At 47.9% G+C, this 19,898-nt stretch overlaps 2 protein-coding genes across 12 annotated transcripts in view; both read right to left on the reverse strand.

Annotated features, from left to right (window-relative positions):
• LOC135921763 (uncharacterized) overlaps positions 1–11,640 on the reverse strand; it is a 238,070-nt gene extending 226,430 nt beyond the window's left edge. The window contains exons 1-2 of one of the 5 annotated variants that reach the window (XM_070523495.1): positions 7,697–8,423; positions 4,553–4,573 (exon numbers count right to left, since the gene is read on the reverse strand). In XM_070523495.1, coding sequence (XP_070379596.1) covers positions 4,553–4,573; positions 7,697–7,883 — 208 coding nt within the window. In that variant the 5' untranslated portion in view covers positions 7,884–8,423. Of the gene's footprint in view, positions 1–4,552; positions 4,574–7,696; positions 8,424–9,499; positions 9,520–11,438; positions 11,450–11,540 lie in introns of those variants that run through there. The other 4 variants (XM_065456063.2, XM_065456062.2, XM_070523497.1 and 1 more) reach the window with 4 other exon arrangements.
• An 880-nt stretch (positions 11,641–12,520) lies between these two features.
• The window catches only part of LOC139048802 (uncharacterized), an 83,907-nt gene continuing 76,529 nt past the window's right edge, over positions 12,521–19,898 (reverse strand). For 2 of the 7 annotated variants that reach the window (XM_070523507.1, XM_070523503.1), the window contains 2 exons: positions 15,380–15,517; positions 12,526–12,861 (listed from right to left, as the gene is read on the reverse strand). In XM_070523507.1, coding sequence (XP_070379608.1) covers positions 12,652–12,861; positions 15,380–15,517 — 348 coding nt within the window. In that variant the 3' untranslated portion in view covers positions 12,526–12,651. Of the gene's footprint in view, positions 12,862–15,379; positions 15,518–19,898 lie in introns of all 7 variants that reach the window. The other 5 variants (XM_070523502.1, XM_070523504.1, XM_070523506.1 and 2 more) reach the window with 5 other exon arrangements.

Here is a 19,898-nt window from a genome sequence, read left to right on the forward strand (position 1 = left end):
TCCAACCACATTGATTACGTATGCAGTAAAGCACTAAAAAAATTAGGTTACTTGAGGCGAACGCTAACCCGATCTCCTAAAGACACAATGTTACTAATGTATAAATGTCTAATCCACCCTGTTCTTGATTATGCATCTGTAGTTTGGAGCCCGCATAAGCAGTTAGATATTAATAAACTAGAAGCTATACAGCAAAAAGCTGTACAATTTATATGTCATCGTTACGATCGCGACTTTTCGGCCTCTTCTACATTTTCTTCCTTGAACCTAAACACGCTATCTTCTCGTCACCATGTCGAATCATTAAAATTCTTGCATTGCATTGTCAATCCTTTAGTTAGGCTCTCAAATGATAATTACATTAACTTCGCGCCGGGATCATCAACGAGAAGACATCACGGCCTAAACTTGATATCCCGCTACGCACGTACTAACATGTTCAAATTCAGCTTTTTTCCCAGCTCAATCGAAGACTTGAGTTCATTACCTGAGTCCATTCGCTCATGTTCTTCCCAAATTTTTGCAACCGCCATCCCAGATGCATAATCGTGCTCACCCATGTCAGGCAGCATTTGTATAACTTCTTGTGTATTTTTCCTTTATTTTCTTTCATCAGTCCTCTTTTATGCGAAGCATATTACTAGAGCTCAACCCAGCTCCTAAGGCGCGGCGGTGTCGTCTTCAATACCACGTGACACCGTGACGTCACGACAGAGGAGAAACGGGGCTCCAACTCGCGCCGTCGCTCGTGGCATCGCGGCGGTATATAAGCAGCTGCGCTTGCCTCTGCTAGACACTCACGAGGTGAGATGCCTCCTGGAGACAGAGCTGCTCGTTGGAATGAGAAGCGAAGGTTGCGGCGTGCTACAGAGACTGTTTCTAAGTGGCTTTGCTATGGCGCAGCGACTACGCGCCCCGCATAGGACGCGGTGAGCGTCGAGCAACGCAGCGTTCGGCGCGACAACGAAATGTGCGCCTGAGCAAGCGCCGCACGCCTGAGTCGACGCCGACTACACCGGCTTTTCTGCGACACGAGCTCCTTAACGCTGTCGCGTTAAAATAAAGGCTAGTATGCTTCGCATCCTGGGCTTAACCTTAGCTAAGCCACAGCCAGTTTTTTTTTGTAAGTGTTCACTTGTGTTTATTTCTCTATTTTCCTTTCGTCTGTGCTCTTTAAAAGTGTTCACTTCTGTCTACCACTCTATACTCCAATGTATTTTCTGTACCTTTTCTTAACCCACTCCTGCTATAGCGCAAATTGCGCTGCAGTATGTATAAATAAAAATATAAATAAATAAAAGCTGTATTGAGGCGAAGTATAACAAATATGGGGCACTGCACAAATTTGGTAGACACGTTAAACTGCAGGTAACAAAATTCACTGGCTATTGGCTTTGGTGTTTGTCCTATCATTTCAGACTGTTCTTGTGGTTTTGCGAAGCGCCATTATATGTGAAAAGTAGCGTTGCTAGGCTCGAACATGCCAGTTCGAGCACTGGCAGCGGCGGCCGCATTTCGAAGGGGCCGAAATGCCTGAACCCCCGGTGTTTAATGTTAATCCGGTGTGCGCCACAGCGCGGAGCCTCTTAATCATAATCGTAGTGTTGGCAAATACAACGGAAATTACTATTATATTTCAGAAGTACGCTGAATCATGCGTAATTTATATGGAAAATTTTAAAATATTTTAAAGGGCCATTTTTAATCACTCTTGTCAATCTATGCAAGGACACGGTCTCCAATTCAAGATAGAAGCATTTATTTAAGTGATTATATGAGCGTTCTGATATATTGATCACGTCTTTAGCAAGCGTGGACACTAATAAGAGTTTGTCAAGCGGTTTGCCATTGAACTAACAGTCATGTCTGTTCCATATTTTGTTTTTTTATTAGTTAGGTTATTTCTGCCTCTTTTGTTTAGTTGTTCAGTTATTGCACGAGCCATGGCGATTAATTACCCGAGCTGGAGTACGCTTACAGCACAAGCGAGAAGTCACACGTTGCACATTTTAGAGAACAGGAAGTGTTCTATTCCATGCATTCCTTAAAAAACCGCTACGCGGTGATGAATTTCGTAAGCGACGAACAAAGACGCGCCGTAACAGTGGGGTTTGTTTTCACGAGCACTCAAATGCATCGCAATAGCACTGATGTACACTCGTGAGCAAAAGTATACGGACCAGGGACTGCGCGATAAAAATAATTATCTTCTCTGTCTGTGAATGCATCTTGAAATGAAAGCCTCCAGCCCAAACTTGGCATTACGAATTTTCCAGTGCACTCGTCAGTTTCCGTTTATGCGTATTAATTACGAAGGAATTCTGTTTTTTCGGCGACCCTGTGGTCCGTATACTTTTGCTCACGGGTGTACATGGAGAGTGAAAGACAACTGCTCAGAAAAGAGAACCGGGCATGACATCTAAATACGCACTCCATTATAATATTTTTTTGAAAGATTGAGTTTTCAACGGGAGAAATTTTCTTGTAGAGACATGGCTGGTTTGTATCCGCATATTACGAGTAAGTTTTGCTTAAATACTATTTCAGTCTTCGCACGCACGCGCTTCTGAAATGTGCATTCATTGGAAGCCGTTCAACTTCCTCCAAACTGAACCGATAATTCTATCACTTATTCATATAAACTAATGCTTCGGGCACTCAAAGGCATCAGAAATATCTGGTTGAGTCGTGATTTCTAGCACCTGCAAATGATGGCAAATTCACAAAACCAATACAAGTGTATTTCCTGGTAATGTGAACGGCAACGCACAAGCCGCGAACTTCACGGAGTTTTGCCTTCTTCAACCTTAATTTTATGCGAAGCATATTACGAGAGCTCAACCCAGCTCCTCAGGCGCGGCGGTGTCGCCTTGAAATCACGTGACACCGTGACGTCACGACAGAGGAGAAGTGGCTTTGGCTCAACTCTTGCAAGACGGGCTGGGTGGGAATCGAACCAGGGTCTCCGGAGTGTGGGACGGAGACGCTACCACTGAGCCACGAGTACGATGCTTCAAAGCGGTACAAAAGCGCCTCTAGTGAATGCGGTGTGGCCTTAGAAACGAGCTGTTTCTAAGGCGTGCGTCTCTTGCTCGGGCGCACATTTCGTTGCCGCGCCGAACGCTGCTTTGCTCGACGCTCACCGCGTCCAATGCGGGGCGCGTAGTCACTGCCCTGTAGCCCATTGTCTTACACCCCTTGGTGGGTCGACGGGAACGCTGTCGCATTCCACTCTTGAAGGCGAAGCAGTAATGCATGAGTTGTTTCTTCGTCTAGCCGAACCAAATATAGCCAAGTAACAGCAGTTCACCAGGCTAAACAGTGGTTCAAGAACTAAAATAAAGGCTAGTATGCTTCGCATCCTGGGCTTAACCTTACCTAAGCCACAGCCATTTTTTTTAATGTTAGAACAACAATAAGTCCTTGAATAAGACATATTTTGTTTTAACAAATAGCCTTTAGGAGCTCACTGGCACTCACTCCCACTCACCTCCACGCACACTCACTGGGGCTCACTCGAACTCACGCCTTTGGAATGAGTGGGAATTAGTGTGATTGAGCGAACTCACGAATGAGTGTGCCGACCTATGCCCCGTATATGAAGCAAGTGCCGAAAGCGAGATGAACATACGTGAGTTTCACATCCGCAAATCGCCTGAAGATGTGATCTGATATATCTAGGTTACACCATATAAAAGGTCGCTAGTAGCCCTTGGCAACTGCATGAAGCGGGGCTTTGAGGTGGGGATGTCTGCAAATTGATCACATGCTCTAGTTTCTTCTCCAAGCATTTGGGCGCTGGGTTCCGAGTGAGACGACGAAGTAGGCCGGGCTTTCAGGCCAATGACATCACCTGTATTGTTACCGATGTGAATCCACAATGAGTATGACTGGAATATTTGAAGAAATAAAAGCAAGAGGCTGAGTTTCGGTAACAAGACTGTCATATTTGCGAACGAGATTATTTTGATACAAAATTAAGCCATGTTACACTGAATGCCTATACCCGCAAAGTCCGCGTGTGGCTTCTGAGATCCGCAGCGAGTTGGCGCACGTGAAAACTGAGAATTTATTAATACCGTCAAGCAAGCATTCCTGGGGCAACGCGGTTTCGAATCGGGCTGCCGTCTAGTAAGAACCGCTTTGGCGCCGCATCCGTTCCAACCCGCGTCCAATCGATGACGTGAATTAAAGTGAGGAGAATATCGCTTTCCTTAAATTGCACTTTTAGCTTCACTTTCTTTGCCAGTTTCTTCCTGTGTATATTCCAGCTCTCTCTTTCTGTCGCCCGCCACAAAAATACACACACACTCATACACATATAAACGCATGTTTTTGCCATTGTGCCTGTGTGCGGGCCTATTATATATACACACATGTAGGTGTATATAGGAGTCTACAAAGATAGCGACAAATAATAATCCAAAGAAGAGAGCCCTGCGCAATCGTTAACGGCAACCTACTCCTCATCTGATATTCTTTACTGGCAATGGACTCAGGCAAACAAATAGTGACCTTCCATGCAAAACAGAAAATGAAAGCGTTTACTTACTGTCTGAGTCGTCGAGCTCACCTGAAAAGCCGAAGAAACAAAGATCGTTGCGAATTAGATATCAAGTATATTGTTTAACAAGTGCCACTAGAGTTTGGCTCGATTTCAACACCAATACACCCTCGCGCCACATTGGAAAACAATTCGACGTTTCCAAGCTCTCTCGAACTTTTCTCCTTTTGTGGCTACATGGTGGAAAGTTGAGAACTTGTTTTGGGACCAATGCCTGTAAATGTATCGCATTGCCTATGGCAAATTATAATATGACTTGACCAGAACCTCAACTAAGGAGCTAGGAGGGCGTGTTTCGGATATGGCTGCGTTTGTTTTGCTAACATATAGAATCTGATAATGCCTTCTCCTATATAAAAAGATAACAGAGCAATAAGGCTTGTTCCATTCAACTTCTGATTAGGAAATTAGTAGGTTGGTATAAACAAAAATGGGAAGTCCCTAAATCAACAGGCTGTCACGCAGTAGTAAACATATTCAGCGTGTAATGGAGAGTTCGATAGAACCAATCTGCTCGGCGAAGTCTTTCATTTTAGTAACACAGGGAAGTGAGCAATGTCTTGAAACAGTTCCGCTTGCAAGGGGAAGCACGTGCATCTGTCACTTCACGTCGTACGAAACGTCGAATGCACAGCGCATACGAAGCCACAGGCACTACACGTACTCTGCAAACATCGCAGATTGCTTTGAAGATGAGGCCCACGCGGGTGCGTACTTTAGCCACGTAGCAGACGCTTTCAAGACACACAAGCGCCGGCAACGCGTCCCTACGGCGCCCACCAAAGGCGTCTACGATGGCGTCCGCGATTCGCACGGCCAACGCCCTAGTAGACGCCGCAGTTGTTTCTACTTTGAACGGGATGGCGGCAGGGGAGGACATCTAGGCGTCCTAGCAGGAGCCGGAGAAGAACGCCGACTCTCCCTCGCCTCACCCCCAGGTGTCGCGCACCACTGGAGAGGGCCCGCATCCAGGCCGCCGAAATTTAACCGCGTTAGCCGGCTCACTCTCACACGCTTTCACTCATAGGGAAACTCACGGCGAAGGCAGAAATGCACATGCAGTGTCCACATAGTTTGTCACAGAGTGCATGCCAGCGCCCCTCTTAAGATGGCCGCCATTGCCGCAGCAACAGCAACGCCGCTTGCACAGCGATGGGGAACAGAGCTTCCTATGGGGAACCAGCGCTGGATAGGCAGCGCGTCGAACAGAGTGCGTTGCACGCCACCCTGGCGACGAAACGCGGCATATTCCAGCCACACAACCAGACGACACACACACACATACGCTGCCGTATTATTGTTCGTATGTTGCCGTTTTCGCGCCGCTTCAAGTGGAGTTTTTTGTAAAGAAGCTAGCGTCATCAAGTGAAGAAATGACGAAAGAAGCTTTTTAAGCTTTATATATTTTTCACAGGGCGTCGCGGCGCCCATCGGGGCAAGCGCCCGAACGGGCTCGTGCCACTGCTCGCGCGTTCGGCATCGTCGCCTCCACCCACAGATGGCCACGTTGGCGCCCATCATTCCAGCGTCCTACGGAACGGCCACGAGTGGTTCGTACGCCCGAAGAACAGCGAAAAAATTACCGACGATTACGTTACTTCCTAATGCGAAATTTGAGCGCAGCAAATAAGCTGTTTCACCTTTTCGATACATTGAGGCAAAAGAATCGAGCAACACATGTATGCGCTATCACAGAATTTTTTGTTTATTTTTCACACGTATTCCTTTAACAAAGACTCCACTAACAGTTCTTGACAGTCATGAAGGAAGCTTTGTGGTCGGAGAAATAGACTGATATATGTTCGACTTGGTACCACCGCACAGGGGTTGCATTGGAGGAGGAGCGAAGAAAGGAATTAAGTTCAAGCTGGCGCTTTGACAACCGGAGACTCAGAGGAAGAGGGGGGAGGGGGGCGGCGTGTACACCCAGCGGCAAACGATGGGGGCAGAAGCGCGCGCAGCAAGCGGACAACACGATAAAGGGAGGAGGGAAGAGATAGCAGCGACTGACTGATGCCGCTGACGCCGATAGTGAGTCAACCCCAGCTGCGGAGTTGGTTTCAGGGACAACGCCACCGATGCCGACACGAACAATATGATACCCTCGCTTCCGCAGCGCTAAGAACCAGGTCTAGCCGTGGGAAGGTGGTCACGTATTCGTCGACGTGCCGGGGCCTACGTGAAATAACCGGTGCGTCCGCAACTGAAGAGCACCCTATCCGCCACACAAGAACAGGGGGGGGGGGACCCTTTCCTCCTCTTTCTGCATGGCGGCGACGGTGTTCTATGCAAGTCACGTTATCTTGACTCTCTAGGGGCGTCAGCGGCATCCAGCGGTATCAGTCGGTCGCTGCTAGCGCTGGGGGGATGAAAGGGGGGCGGAGTTCGTTACGAGGCCGACGACAACGCCGCCGACGACGTGAAACCCAGGAACGGACGCCAAAGAGCTGCGCTCTAAAAGGGCGCCCCATATCAAGCTTTGTTGGCGGTATGTTCTGGCGTTGCGTCTCTCGGCGTCGTCGCGTGAACGCCTACACAGAGCGTCCAGCCACGCGAGCGGCACACGGACCAGCGCTGATTGGTCGGTGCTCATCGAGCCGCTTCCGGCGGCAAGGGCGTGACCTGCTCAGATGTCTCTTTACGCCGAGCGACGCTGGGTGACGAAACGCCAGAAAATATCGGAAGAACACTGCGTGGTGGTATTTACGAGGACCGACTCTGAGAGCAGCGGCGGAAAGGCGACCGCAGGCATCGCGCGGCCTGCGACGCGGCGCGCAAGCGTTTACATCGCGCCGCAGACCCAGCGGTATGTCAGCTCGATTCAGCTGCATCGGCTATGCTTCAAAAACGCCAACGGATATCGCACGTTCTACTACGTCCGAGAGAATTTAGACCGCGATCTGCTGGACGAATTCGGGCGGCAAGATAACCACTACGCTCGCGCCGTCACCAAAGCTTGTGCGCCTAGATTCGTAAAACTGTTAAATTTGGCTGATGTTTAAATATCGTAAACCAAGTTATCGCGAGCGAGAGGTCTGTTTGGCTTGGTTTTACAAAGACTATGCACAGATGTTTGATTAAAATTAGGCGACAGACTTTCAGAAACAGAACACACTCTGCCGAAGCGGTTACCCGTGAAGTCGTAGTGAAACCTGGCCGTCGCAGTCCAGCTTGCCGGAAGCCGAAGGGTGTGGTTTGTCAAACGTTCGTTGTGGCTGTCCTTACTTGTATCTACGGCTTCGTGTTCTCCTTGTAGTTCGTGTGGCTGCCAGCTGCAGTAGCTGCGATCTTGGCACGCTTCGGCACTTGGTAAGCTCATCTATAACCTGCTAATGTGGCCTCCCTTTGCTCGGGTTTTTCAGCTGGTAGCTTTGCTGTTGCTTGATATTTCGCAGCTTGCCTTCTAGCTATATCGACTAGAAGACTGAGTTAAGATGAAACTTGCCCAGTAGCGCACGCACTGACGGCTCAACCGGCGCGCCATCCATGGCGAGACTGAGCGACCAAGCGGCGGCAACGCAGCGGTTAGACCCATTGCCAAGTTACGTGGTGCCGCCTCGGCGACGCTCCTAGCGAGCGCAGCTGCAACACCTCTTCACTGCGGATCGTGTGGCATGACGTCACAACTGCCACGTTTACTTTCTGGCCGCTCAAGATAACCGCGACGCGATGAACGACCTTGCTAGAGATAGCGTAGAAGAGCTTTCGCTCTAATATACCTTCTCGGTGGCTGCTCTGAACGTCAGGTCGGTGTCATCTGCACGCAGTGGACGTTTCTCTACGAGACATGGACCGACCTCTTCATGCAAGTGTAGGGGTACACCGGCGCCACGTTCGACCGTCGAGTCGACTAGCAAGCGCGCGGAGTTGCCATAACGTGAGGAACGACGCAGTCGCCACCGACGGCCCCGCCTTTCGTCCATCAAGCATCAACTAGAAAGCCCGGCGTCTTGTGCCGACGTGTGTGGTGTAAAGACTGGCGACCGGATGGTCGTTGCCACCATGTACAGTCGCGTTCCTAAATTTGGAGACCGTGCGAGCCTGTGGCCGTGTGCATGCGCGCGCCAACTGGCGGCTAGGTGCCTGTTGTTGAGAGTATCACAGTGCGCATGCGCGTCCATCCTATCTCACTGGTCTGTGTGCTCACTCGCTGCGCACTGGCGCGCGGGCCGATTAACGTAATTTGCGTTCGTTGCCACCAGGGGTGCGATCGGAGATATTTGTTCGTTTCCCGTTCTGTCCAGCTGCTGCATTGCCACAAAGTGACAGTATGTTAAATTTGTGACAAGGCAGGGAGAGAGGTGCCAATTGGCAAACAGTAAACTCCCCGGACGACAAAGGTCCGGGGAGGTTGTTGTTGTTTTTGGTGAGGTCAAAATGACGGCATGCTCTTGTCCATCATTTTGATTACGAGCACGTCGTCTGCTGGGAGCAGAGCGTGACTAGAGTTGTGAAGTTCGAGCGATAATCCGCTCGGCTACGACACTGGCTTCGCAAGGCACGAATTCTTATAACGGCTGCTGATTGGCTACACTCTCACTCCCGTTCTCACAAATTTTGCATAGTGCAGCTTTGTGACGCTGCAGCAACTGAACAGAGCGCGTCGAGATTCATCGAAGACAGCGCCGAGATCGGACCAAGGCGATCGAAGATGCCACGCCGCTGCTTCGCGAACAACACTACTGGCGGTGGCGGCCACAAATTCCTGTGAACGGCGCGTTCGCGGGTGCGCAGCGAGCGAGCGAGCAGGCCAGCGAGGCAGGATGGACGCGCGTGCGCGCTGCGACACTCTCGACAGCAGACACCACCGAGGAAGGAAACTCAGGAGAGGCCATGACGTGACTCTTTGCGAAGCTAAAGTCGAAGCTAAAGCCGCAGCAATACTAAACAATCGTTAGCACGTTAGCATGATTCTGCCAAAGAGGGCAAAATTACCCGCAGATATTTCTTGGTCTGTTGCCATTGCCGTGGCGCGGTACATTGCGCACAGCGTTCCATGCGCGTTCATTTCACGAACTTTGGTTCCTCGTGTCCCACCTGGCCACAGCAACATCCAGTAGAGCACGGTCGAGATAACGCCGCGCAACAAAACATGGAGACCAACGCGAACCTGCCCGCACGGCGCCTTTGCCACGGTAAGAAACCTACGGAGCAACTCGCGTGAACGCACAGCAGCAAGACAAAGCCGCCATTGTGGCCCTAAAGGCGTGACCACCGCAGCAAAGAAATAAAAAAATCTGCATAAAGAGGAGAACAAATTACGTCATTTCGTCCACACTTTTCTCCTAGCGCGCGGAGGGTGTAGGGCCTCTCCTCAGTTTCCTTCCTCCATGGCAGACACCGAGCCGCAAGACGGCGCACGCATTCCACGGCCATACGCGGCCACTGCCTCGCATGGTCTCCAAATCTATGAACGTGACTGTACGTTTGACCTGCCTCTTCGAAGCGTGACGCAGACGACTTTATGAACGCGCACTTTGAATGGGTGCTGGGTCCGGCTGATGACGATCAAACTCCCGTTCTCGTCTACGGTAGTGACCACAAAGTCATAGTAAAGCGTGAAATGTTAAAGAACACCAAAATAGTTATGTATCCTTGGGTTGTACATTTCGATCTACCATTTGTAAGCGTCGCTGGTCTTCCACCTTTACAGAGTGGAATGGCTGCCAAATTTATATATTTTTATGCGAAGCATATTACGAGGGCTCAACCCAGCTCCTCAGGCGCGGCGGTGACCATGAAATCACGTGACACCGTGACGTCACGACAGAGGAGAAGTGCCTTTGGCTCAACTCTTGCAAGACGGGCTGGGTGGGAATCGAACCAGGGTCTCCGGAGTGTGGGACGGAGACGCTACCACTGAGCCACGAGTGCAACGCTTCAAAGCGGTACAAAAGCGCCTCTAGTGAATGCGGTGTTGCCTTAGAAACGCGCTGTTTCTAAGGCGTGCGTCTCTTGCTCAGGCGCACATTTCGTTGCCGCGCCGAACGCTGCTTTGCTCGACGCTCACCGCGTCCAATGCGGGGCGCGTAGTCGCTGCCCTGTAGCCCATTGTCTTACACCCCTTGGCGGGTCGACGGGAACGCTGTCGCGTTCCACTCTTGAAGGCGAAGAAGTAATGCATGAGTTGTTTCTTCGTCTAGCCGAACCAAATATAGCCAAGCAACAGCAGTTCACCAGGCTAAACAGTGGTTCAACAACTAAAATAAAGGCTAGTATGATTCGCATCCTGGGCTTAACCTTACCTAAGCCACAGCCATTTTTTTTTACTTTGACGTATAACATGCGAAAATAATAAGCAAGCGAATAGAGATTCTCCATTAGTATGGTTACAGAAGTCGCAAGCTCTAGTTATACTGCGAAGTGCGTGGTTTTAACTTTATGGATCAGAGCATATAAAAAAGCCATTTGAACAAAATATGCCAAATCTATCGGCAAACATCAATGCGGTGTTCACGTTGCGTCCTGAAATGTATTTAGCAGCAAGACGATACTTCCTACGAGGCATCAGTCTCATTTCACTAGATGTGAGATGCACACACTCGGTCTGAAGATCGCATCCTACTGCTCATTTCCTGCACGTTCGCCACATGTTCAAACTTGGTGTGTAAACACGACAAGTTTTCTACGGAGGTTAAATGAGCGTCCAGAGAGCGGACCCTGTAAGCATTGTCATTCAAGAACATTCGTATACAAATCACTCATTATCTTTACCGCATGTGAAGGGCCCGTTCGTGCGAGCCGTAGAAGGCGTCACTGTACAACTCCAATGAACACTACTAGGGCGTCTGTATCCCCTGCAGTTGCATTGTTATCCCAATATGGCTATATTCAACGAGGCATAATAATTAAATGCCAGAAAATGGGCATTTACCCTGGCATTCGTAACTCTGCGGTTTGGTTGATGCCCAGCGATTACGTTCAATCATTACAAGCATGACAGAAGGCTGCAAAAATAGGCGACGAATCTCCTCACCCATATTTAGGCTCCAGCAGCTGCGTGCGTCCCGACGCGTCTAAGGAATTTTCGCAGCGAGAGGCGACCCACCGGACAGCAGCAGGGACAGTCTTCTACTTCTACCACGAGGCTGCAGCGCTCGTGCAACCCTCCCATATAAAGCGAGGCGGAATTAGCGCATATAACGCAGGCCCTAGCAGATCTGCGTTAAATCCGCAGGTTGGGGGCCAGAGACCGCATCTTCTCAATTTTCGGCGCGTAGCCCGGATCAAACCGCCTTCCTCTCGATACAATGCACGGATGTTCTCGTCCTAGATGACGGGATAACGGATCTGGCTTTTAGCTCAACGTCATTTGAATCAAACATATATACGGAAATCTTAAGAGCGACCAGTCGTCCCAGGGGTAAATATCCAGCTGCACGTAGCGAACATATTTTTAGGCTGCACAATCTCCTAGATCCGACCGCGATAATATGTCCAAAAATACAGCTGACACGGGGAAGTGGGGGTTACTGGCGATGAAAGAATTTGTTTTTAAAAATCCATGCAACTTAAGCAGACTAGTTGAAAGCAAAATGGTTTTGTAATTCTAATTAATTTTTATTTCGTTTTGTTTACCGTTTATTTCTGTATTACGCGTTTTTTTAAATCTGCAGGTAAGACACATTCCGCTATCAAAAGTGCCACTGGCAAGTTACTTCTTCCTTTGTTTGTCTTCTTTTAGTTCCTAATGAGTTTCTTCTTACTCCTTAAGCGGCGCATCCAGCCGTGATGCCTCAGCTGCTTACCCACATTGTAGGAGTACTTCCGTAACGTCCTTGCATAACACGCGCTGTAATTCCAGCACGAGATCTCCACGGTGCACTACAGTGCCAACACTGTATGTTTTTCACAGTATACTCGGATATTTCCAAGGATATAAAGAGAAAGTTGTGGGCGGGAGGGGGGGGGGGGAATTTGCACCTGTATTTACGCTATCATGATTTCTATTTGTGCGAAATGGGTTGTTCCATTTTGTTATATATATGAGCTAGCAAGAGATACCAGATTGCAAAACAATCAAAATCCTGAATATTACATGTCCCAGAACGTAAGCTTTAATGACAAACTATTCTTGAGCATAAAGATTAATTCTGTTGAGCCCAACGAAAACTGGCGCATTTATACGGCCCTTCGGTAGAAAACTTGATATGTTGGGCGATGTAGCTAATGATAATGGTGCGAGTGTACGAACGAGGCATCCTGGGCTCGCAATTGCTAGGAGCGTAATCGTAGTTGACGTCATAACCAGCGATGGTGTGGTCATATGTGGCGTGGTGGTACTTCTCGGCACAGAACTGCATGGACGAGAGCAAAAATACAGCACAGTTACTCTATGCGCGTTTTTTAATGAAAACGTACGCATATTTATAAGCTGCTCATTCTACGAGAAGCTGATGAATTCGCAATAAGGCACGGATACTCTACAACGGACCTCATCAAATGGTAAAAGAACGCACGCACACCTTCCCCCTTCCACATACATGTTACACATGTACACACGCTCTCTCTCACGCACACATACACAAACACAAATGTACACACATACACACATGTTCCAAATAAAAGTCAACGGGCAAGCGCTACTCAAATCTTTATTCAGCGAAGCCATCGTGGAATATTTCTCCAATGTGTGCACATGACCAGCTGCACTATCATAAGAAAGCTCCAAACCTTCCTTGATAATGACCTTCTAATACATGCCTCAAGAAATACAGGTTTTTACAAGTAAGAAAACAGCACATGGCAAAGTAATTCTACGCAAGCCCGCGCAAAGTGAAGCTTGCACTGAATGAATCATCAGTCAACTGCGACGTTCCCCATTCGAAAAAAAGAATTGCTCGCCCCCCCGTAAGCGATGCAGATGTAAACATGAAACGCCAACCGGGAAGGCAGACTGATTGGCTGACGGTAGCCATAAGCTTAAAATGGATGTAGTGCATGTTCCTAACGGCAAACCGCACAACACTACACTGCACCACGCCATGCTGTGTACTGTTCCATATGCAATCTTTCCAGCCAGGAGAAAACAGAATGGAGGAAGCACGGCAGGGAGTGAAAGACGCCAGGGAGACGGAGACCAGCTAGAAAAAGTAAAGCGCCTGAAAGAGCCGTGAACATATGTCTCAGCAAGTCTGGATTCTTTCTCCCTGATCCCGACGCCACCACAGAGGAAAGGGCTGGCTTCATGGAATGCTCACTTGTCAAGGCTGGCTGCGAGACGTAATCCTTTCTCCTAACTTTCTGCTTCTCTTATGAAAACCATGCAGCGCTTCTTGACGCTTCCGGCGCCACGCACCACAGCGGTGAAGGCAGTAGATCCGCAGCAAATTCCGGATCCAAGATTTGAAGTGTATGGTGTCCTATATCTGCTTTTTGAACGTAGCTATCGGAAATGACAAAACTTCAGCTTACTATAAGTTACAGCTTGAGTGATATTGTGAACAAACATAAGAAAGAATCCAACTAACAAGCGTACGTAATGTGGTCGTGTACAAACGGTGGGAGGACCTCGTTTTGTTCTCGGAGCTTGTCGGGATGCTCCCGTTTGACTCCTACAATAACGGCTGCAGCGTTTGGCTCAAGGTCACTTGAAGGTCGTCGACAGCAGCAGCTAAAAAGTATTTCATGCTAATACACATGAGTTTTCTGCATACATTCGCGCTATATTCGGGAGAGGGGGAATAAATCGTTCCTCGCTAACGAAGCAGAAACGTCACTGGTGCATTCCGCTTCGTTCACTCTTCACGCTTTGTCCTTTTCATGGAGTGTGCGCGTGTGTATGCGCTCATTCATTACGCCACGCGTGCATCTACTAGGATCCTGCGAAGTTCCTGTAAGAGCTGCTTACTCTCACGAGCATCGGACCTCAATGGACGATGATCGAGATAGGGGGCGCTGATGTTGGGAAAGGAAAGTTTGGGAATCAGAAACGGGTAGCTTATACTGCTCCTGGTTATTTCCTCCATCTGTTGCTCTGGGAGGGACTTGTAACTTCTGTCAGTTTACGTTACCGGCGGACAACTTCGAGATCTTCAACGGTTTAGCAAGGTGCAGTGAAATATGTGACGCTTGACAAATGGTGACAGTTTAGGGTAGCGGCTTCCCATGATTTATATAATACTTTTCGCTTTCTTCGCCGATGTTAAAGTGACAGTAGGCGTTGTCATAGCATGGATGTCAACGTAATTTTTTAAGTTGGATCAGCTCCGGTTAAAGAGCAAATTTTGAGATTCACTGTTCTGTTTATTCCTTCAGTAGTATAGAATCTACACTACATTTTATGTATCACGATTAGCATGCAGTAAATTAAGCGCATGTACACACTGAGGCATGAAATGTTAGAATTGATGGTATTCGTAGATAAACAAGACGAGAACAGTGCCTGTGAACAATCATGCGATAGTCTCAGTTGGTGTATATTTATGCAAGACTGGAGGATATTTCTGGGTCTCAAGAATAACGAAACACCTACTGATCACATACAGTGAGACCGATGACATCTATGAGATGATAGCAATTCTTCCTTTCCATGTAAAAGGGAGGGCAGCAAACCCATCATTCATGACTTCCTGCCTCCTGGCACGGAAATTTCAAGTTGCGGTCAACGCCATGGTCTCTATATTAACTAATACTGGTTCATCACCCGCTCTTGCAATAATGATTCTTTTCAATGTTGTAGAAGCACCGTCAAATATTGCATTTTGGCCTAAATTTCCTTTTGTGTACACCATTAGGGGCTGCCTTTCTACCTCGTTTTCGAAGAGACTGAATGCCTATTGGCGTGAGATATATCGACTTTCTCTATTTGCTCACCCTATAATTTAGGGTCACCCAAGTATCAAAAACGAACGTTTTCTTTCTCCCTCGAGACTTATCGTATGTAGCCGCATGTAAGTCAGCCATCTGTGTCTCCATGTGTTTCAAGTATGCCGAATCTGATTCGTTGCAAACCTGGAAGAAAATACAAAACATAACCTCATTGGTAAAATAGAAACTGCAATTATTGCACCGCAAAACATTACCAGTACAAAAAATAGTGTATTTTGTATCGCGCAGATAAACATCGGTCTTTCGCAGGATCACAAAAGCTACTACAGAAGTGTCATTCACTCTGCAAAGCACGGATTGTGCAACGACATTGAGTAATTCTCGCTCTCCAATGCATGATTATTTTAGATCATAGAGCTTTTCCAGGGGAATTCCTAGGCGAGTCGGACACACCTTGCGGACAAGTTGCGTGAGGTTCAGAAGACTAATGAAGAGAATTTATTAAAGTCTCTTTACTACTGGTTTTGGAGCCGTTGCTTAGGTAGTGAATTTGAAGGCACTCCCATCTTATCGCAGTTTCTTTAAGTCCTGAAAGCCGGATAAACTAGAGGTGCTCCTCATTTAATTTCAACGGTAAATCCAGGCAGTATTGTAACCTACCGACACGGTAGCACAGAAAAGGCGTGCCCGCCATTAGGTAAGAAGGAAACGTCCCGTGATAAAACGCCCGGCGTCGTTCAAAAGTGGACCTTTCGGCCAGCCACAGCAAAAAGTGACACGGTGAGCTTTTCTTCGCAAGCACATGTGGCTTGTGCAGTGTCACTATTTGCCGCGACATGAAATCATACAGGTGTCGTCTTATACACCGTGATAAAGCGGATCCCTTTGATGTAGCAGAGGGACGTTCTCGGTTATGATATAGTCACGTGGTAGTTACGGTCAAGAACACAATGATAAACATTGAGGGATGAAACTACCCCTTCATTGGGTGAATCTGTGCCCAGAAAAGCAAGCGACACTCTAAACGGAATGATAGCTCCGACCACAACTGGAGATGGTCGAGAATCTGATCTACGAGCACAATTCACGTCGCCCATACAAGGAGATTACACAAGATTCGGTGACAAGAAGCAACAAATAGAATCGTCGTAAACATTCGGGTAAGTTTGAAACATGCAGGCGCGTCTTGCGCTCAGCGGTAACTTTAAGGTGTTAGTGGTCAAAATTAAGTGCCCGAGAAAAGGGTAAGTACACGTGTCAATACTGCCTTGTGTGATCTTTGAAATTTTATGACACTTTTTTCTAACTTGGTGCGATTTTAAAAATTTAGGAAGTATGGGTACCATGAGATGGGACGACCTCTAAATTTGCCGTGTACGCATGTGCCCACAAAGAAAAATATAACGACTGAATTTCTGATGTTTATTCATGCGAAGCTCACGTTACTAGCAGCAAAGTATGTCCGTTTCGTCCAAGTTACATTTGCTAAATGGCGTGTTCACAGAGTTTATAGCTTGTTTTATAATAATCTGCAGGCCTGAAAGGAAAACGATCCTCTACGGAAGACAAAGAACATGAAACATATTGCCCTTCAAATATCTAACATAGCAAACTTTTTACTTTGTAGAGTCACATTGGAACCGTTATCACATCACCAAGCTTTTGAGCGCATGAATGAAGGAATGGTTGCAATTTCCCTCACTATGAGAAGCAGCAAACCGATAGTTGGTGAACGAAAACACGCAGTAAGCGTTTCACTGCTATGTGCGGTCTAATTTGTTGCAATATTTGAAGATGCCCTCGAGAACCTTATTTAGCGGCATCATTAAATAGACATGCTCCTTCAGCAGCTGTAGTATAGATGGCCAAGCATATTTTAATGGCTAGGGGAACGGCGACGCAGCTCACTTGCCGGCAGGTGCGCTAACGTCGGGCTCCGCAGTTTCTATGTTTTCCTGATGGTCCCGTTCCTGCTAACCACCCAAAGAGCACATAATTCCATCCATAAATTCAATACATCTGGCGATACCAAGTTTGTGGACCTAGGACCAACTTCGGCGGGTTCACGACCGAAAGAAGACATCCATCACGTGGCAGCCGAGATAAGCCTACCGAGGAGTAAAGAACGGTGGCGACAACTAAACCGTCGACGCCGGCTTACGTGCACGATGCATCAGCGACGCTGGCGCAGATGGCGGCCGGTACACCATCGTCCGGAGGGTACAACAGCCCTGCGCGTACCTAAAGGAGCCGTGAACTGGCTGCAGAAGACCAAATGAATTGTTCCCATACCCTACGACGTCCAAAACCGGCCACCATGGTCAACGAGCAAGCCGACACCGACTCCCAACGGCCGACCCGCCCGACCACGCGCTTCACTGAAGCCTATGACGAGGGCTGCGGCATTACCCGTCGTGGTTGCTAAGTGGCGATGGTGTTCGGCTGCTAAGCACGAGGTCACGAGGTATGCATCCCAAAAAATTGGCCGTACGATACCGAAGCTCCGGGGTTACCACACTGCTTGGAACCCCGTTTTCCCGCAAATCGCTAGCTTTGCCAAAACATGGCGCTGTGCTATCTCATATACACATCGCGGTCTGCGAGATACAACGCCAGATAATCACGATACGGCCATACAAAAGAAACAAAGGAACAAATAAATAAAGGAACGCTTACAGTCTGCCCAGGCAGAAGCAAGTACACTTCAGTCGCCTCGTGGATTTTACGAGGGAGGAAGCTCTGAGGGGTGACAAAATCATAATACTTGGGGAATTCAATGCACCCCACTCGCACAAGAGTTACCAGAGTGAAGGCACCATTGGAGTCATCAGTACAAAGGGTGCTCGAGGTAATATTAAGCCCAGGAATGCCCCCTCACACGGACAATAGCGTAGCACGAGATACGACACCTGACCTAACGTTCACCAACGACCCGAACCGACTCAGGCGGACAAACACAGAACAAAGCTCACGCTGCGATGATAACATAATACCATTAGCGATAAACTCCCTGAAATTAGGGAGGACTACAGGCATCGCAATGATAACGGATTGGACGGCCTTTAGGGTACAACAGGACCAACTACATGGAGAGGAAAATGCGACATCCTGGGCCCTATACATTAGGACATACATGGCAATAAACAACATGAAAGGTAAGAATCACAACCGAAGCACAGGCTCTAGACAGGCGCCTCTTGTACTTATGGGAAGCTCGATGCAGTCTAACTAAGAGATGGAAAAGACAAACCCACAACAGAAGGCCACAATACTCATCGCAGGGATAGCGCAGAAAGTGATTCAGTATGCTCAGAGCTTATGCAATAACAACTGGAAACAGTTCTGTGACTCGATGCAGGGGACACTACATACGAAGAAGACGTGGGCAATCCTTGGCCTTTGTAGCATGATGGATCCCGCCACTACGAAAACAGCCACAAACACAACGCTTAAACTGTTAGAGAGCGAATTTACGGGAACAAACACTCAGCTAACAGAAAAACTACAAACAAATCTACCTCGCTGCAGCGGCGAACCAATGGTACCTCAACACCAACTACGAAGGGCCGCCAAATCAGGTATTAGCCGAGTCTATAATGGTAGCAGAGGTGTACGCAGCCGCCCAGTCGTTTAAGAAAAACAGGGCCCCAAGACCCGATTGAATCACAAATGCAGTGATCCGTAATCTGAATCACAATACCCTCAACCAGATCACGAAATTTTTCAGCAGACACGCCTGAATTGAGGGAGGTGAAGTCCGAAAAGAGTGGAAAGACGTAAACATCACATTAATCCATCAAACCAGGAAAACCCAGAAACCTACAGAATTTGCACCCCATCTCACTTACTTCGTGCACAGGAGAGCTGTTTGAGAAAGTAGCACAAACAAGATTATGGGATAACATAGGAAGTCACAGGCTATTCCCGGATTGCATGTTCTGGTTTCGACCGCTTATTTCAGCACAAGACGTGTTTCTCCTATTAGAGGCGGAAGCACTAATCTCACCAAATGGAAGAGACGAGATCGTCCTAACGCTAGAAATAAAGAAAGAGTTTGACACGATTAACGTAGCCTCATCCTCGAAAAAATCGAGAAAATTGGATGGAGAGAGAAACTATACCAGTACATACACTCTTTACTAAGCAATAGAATGGCAAGAAAGGTCTGGGTTTAACAAGGCCAGAGCACTTTAGAATGCCAGAAAGAGGCTCCTACAGGGTTCGATACTCTCCCCAGTACTCTTCAACACAGGGTTGAAGGTAGCTATTTAACTTGGGGAAGCAAAGGTCCTGGGACAAGCAATTTACGCCGATGATATAATGATCTGGGCACATAAAGGCTCATATGGAAACAAGCAGAACTCCCTACGAATAGCCATGTCAAAAGTAGAAAGTTTCACTAAAGAAGGAGACATGAAATGCTCACAAGAAATGTTCGAATTCGTAAGAGTCCGAGCACCATACTCCAGAAAACAGAAACGAACACATAGGGAGTACACCTAAACGGCTGGTCCATAAAGGAGGTGCAAAAACCAAGCATACTAGGTCAATGGATGCATGAGAA

The sequence above is a fragment of the Dermacentor albipictus genome, chromosome 8, assembly GCF_038994185.2.
Source record: "Dermacentor albipictus isolate Rhodes 1998 colony chromosome 8, USDA_Dalb.pri_finalv2, whole genome shotgun sequence".
NCBI lineage: Eukaryota > Metazoa > Arthropoda > Arachnida > Ixodida > Ixodidae > Dermacentor > Dermacentor albipictus.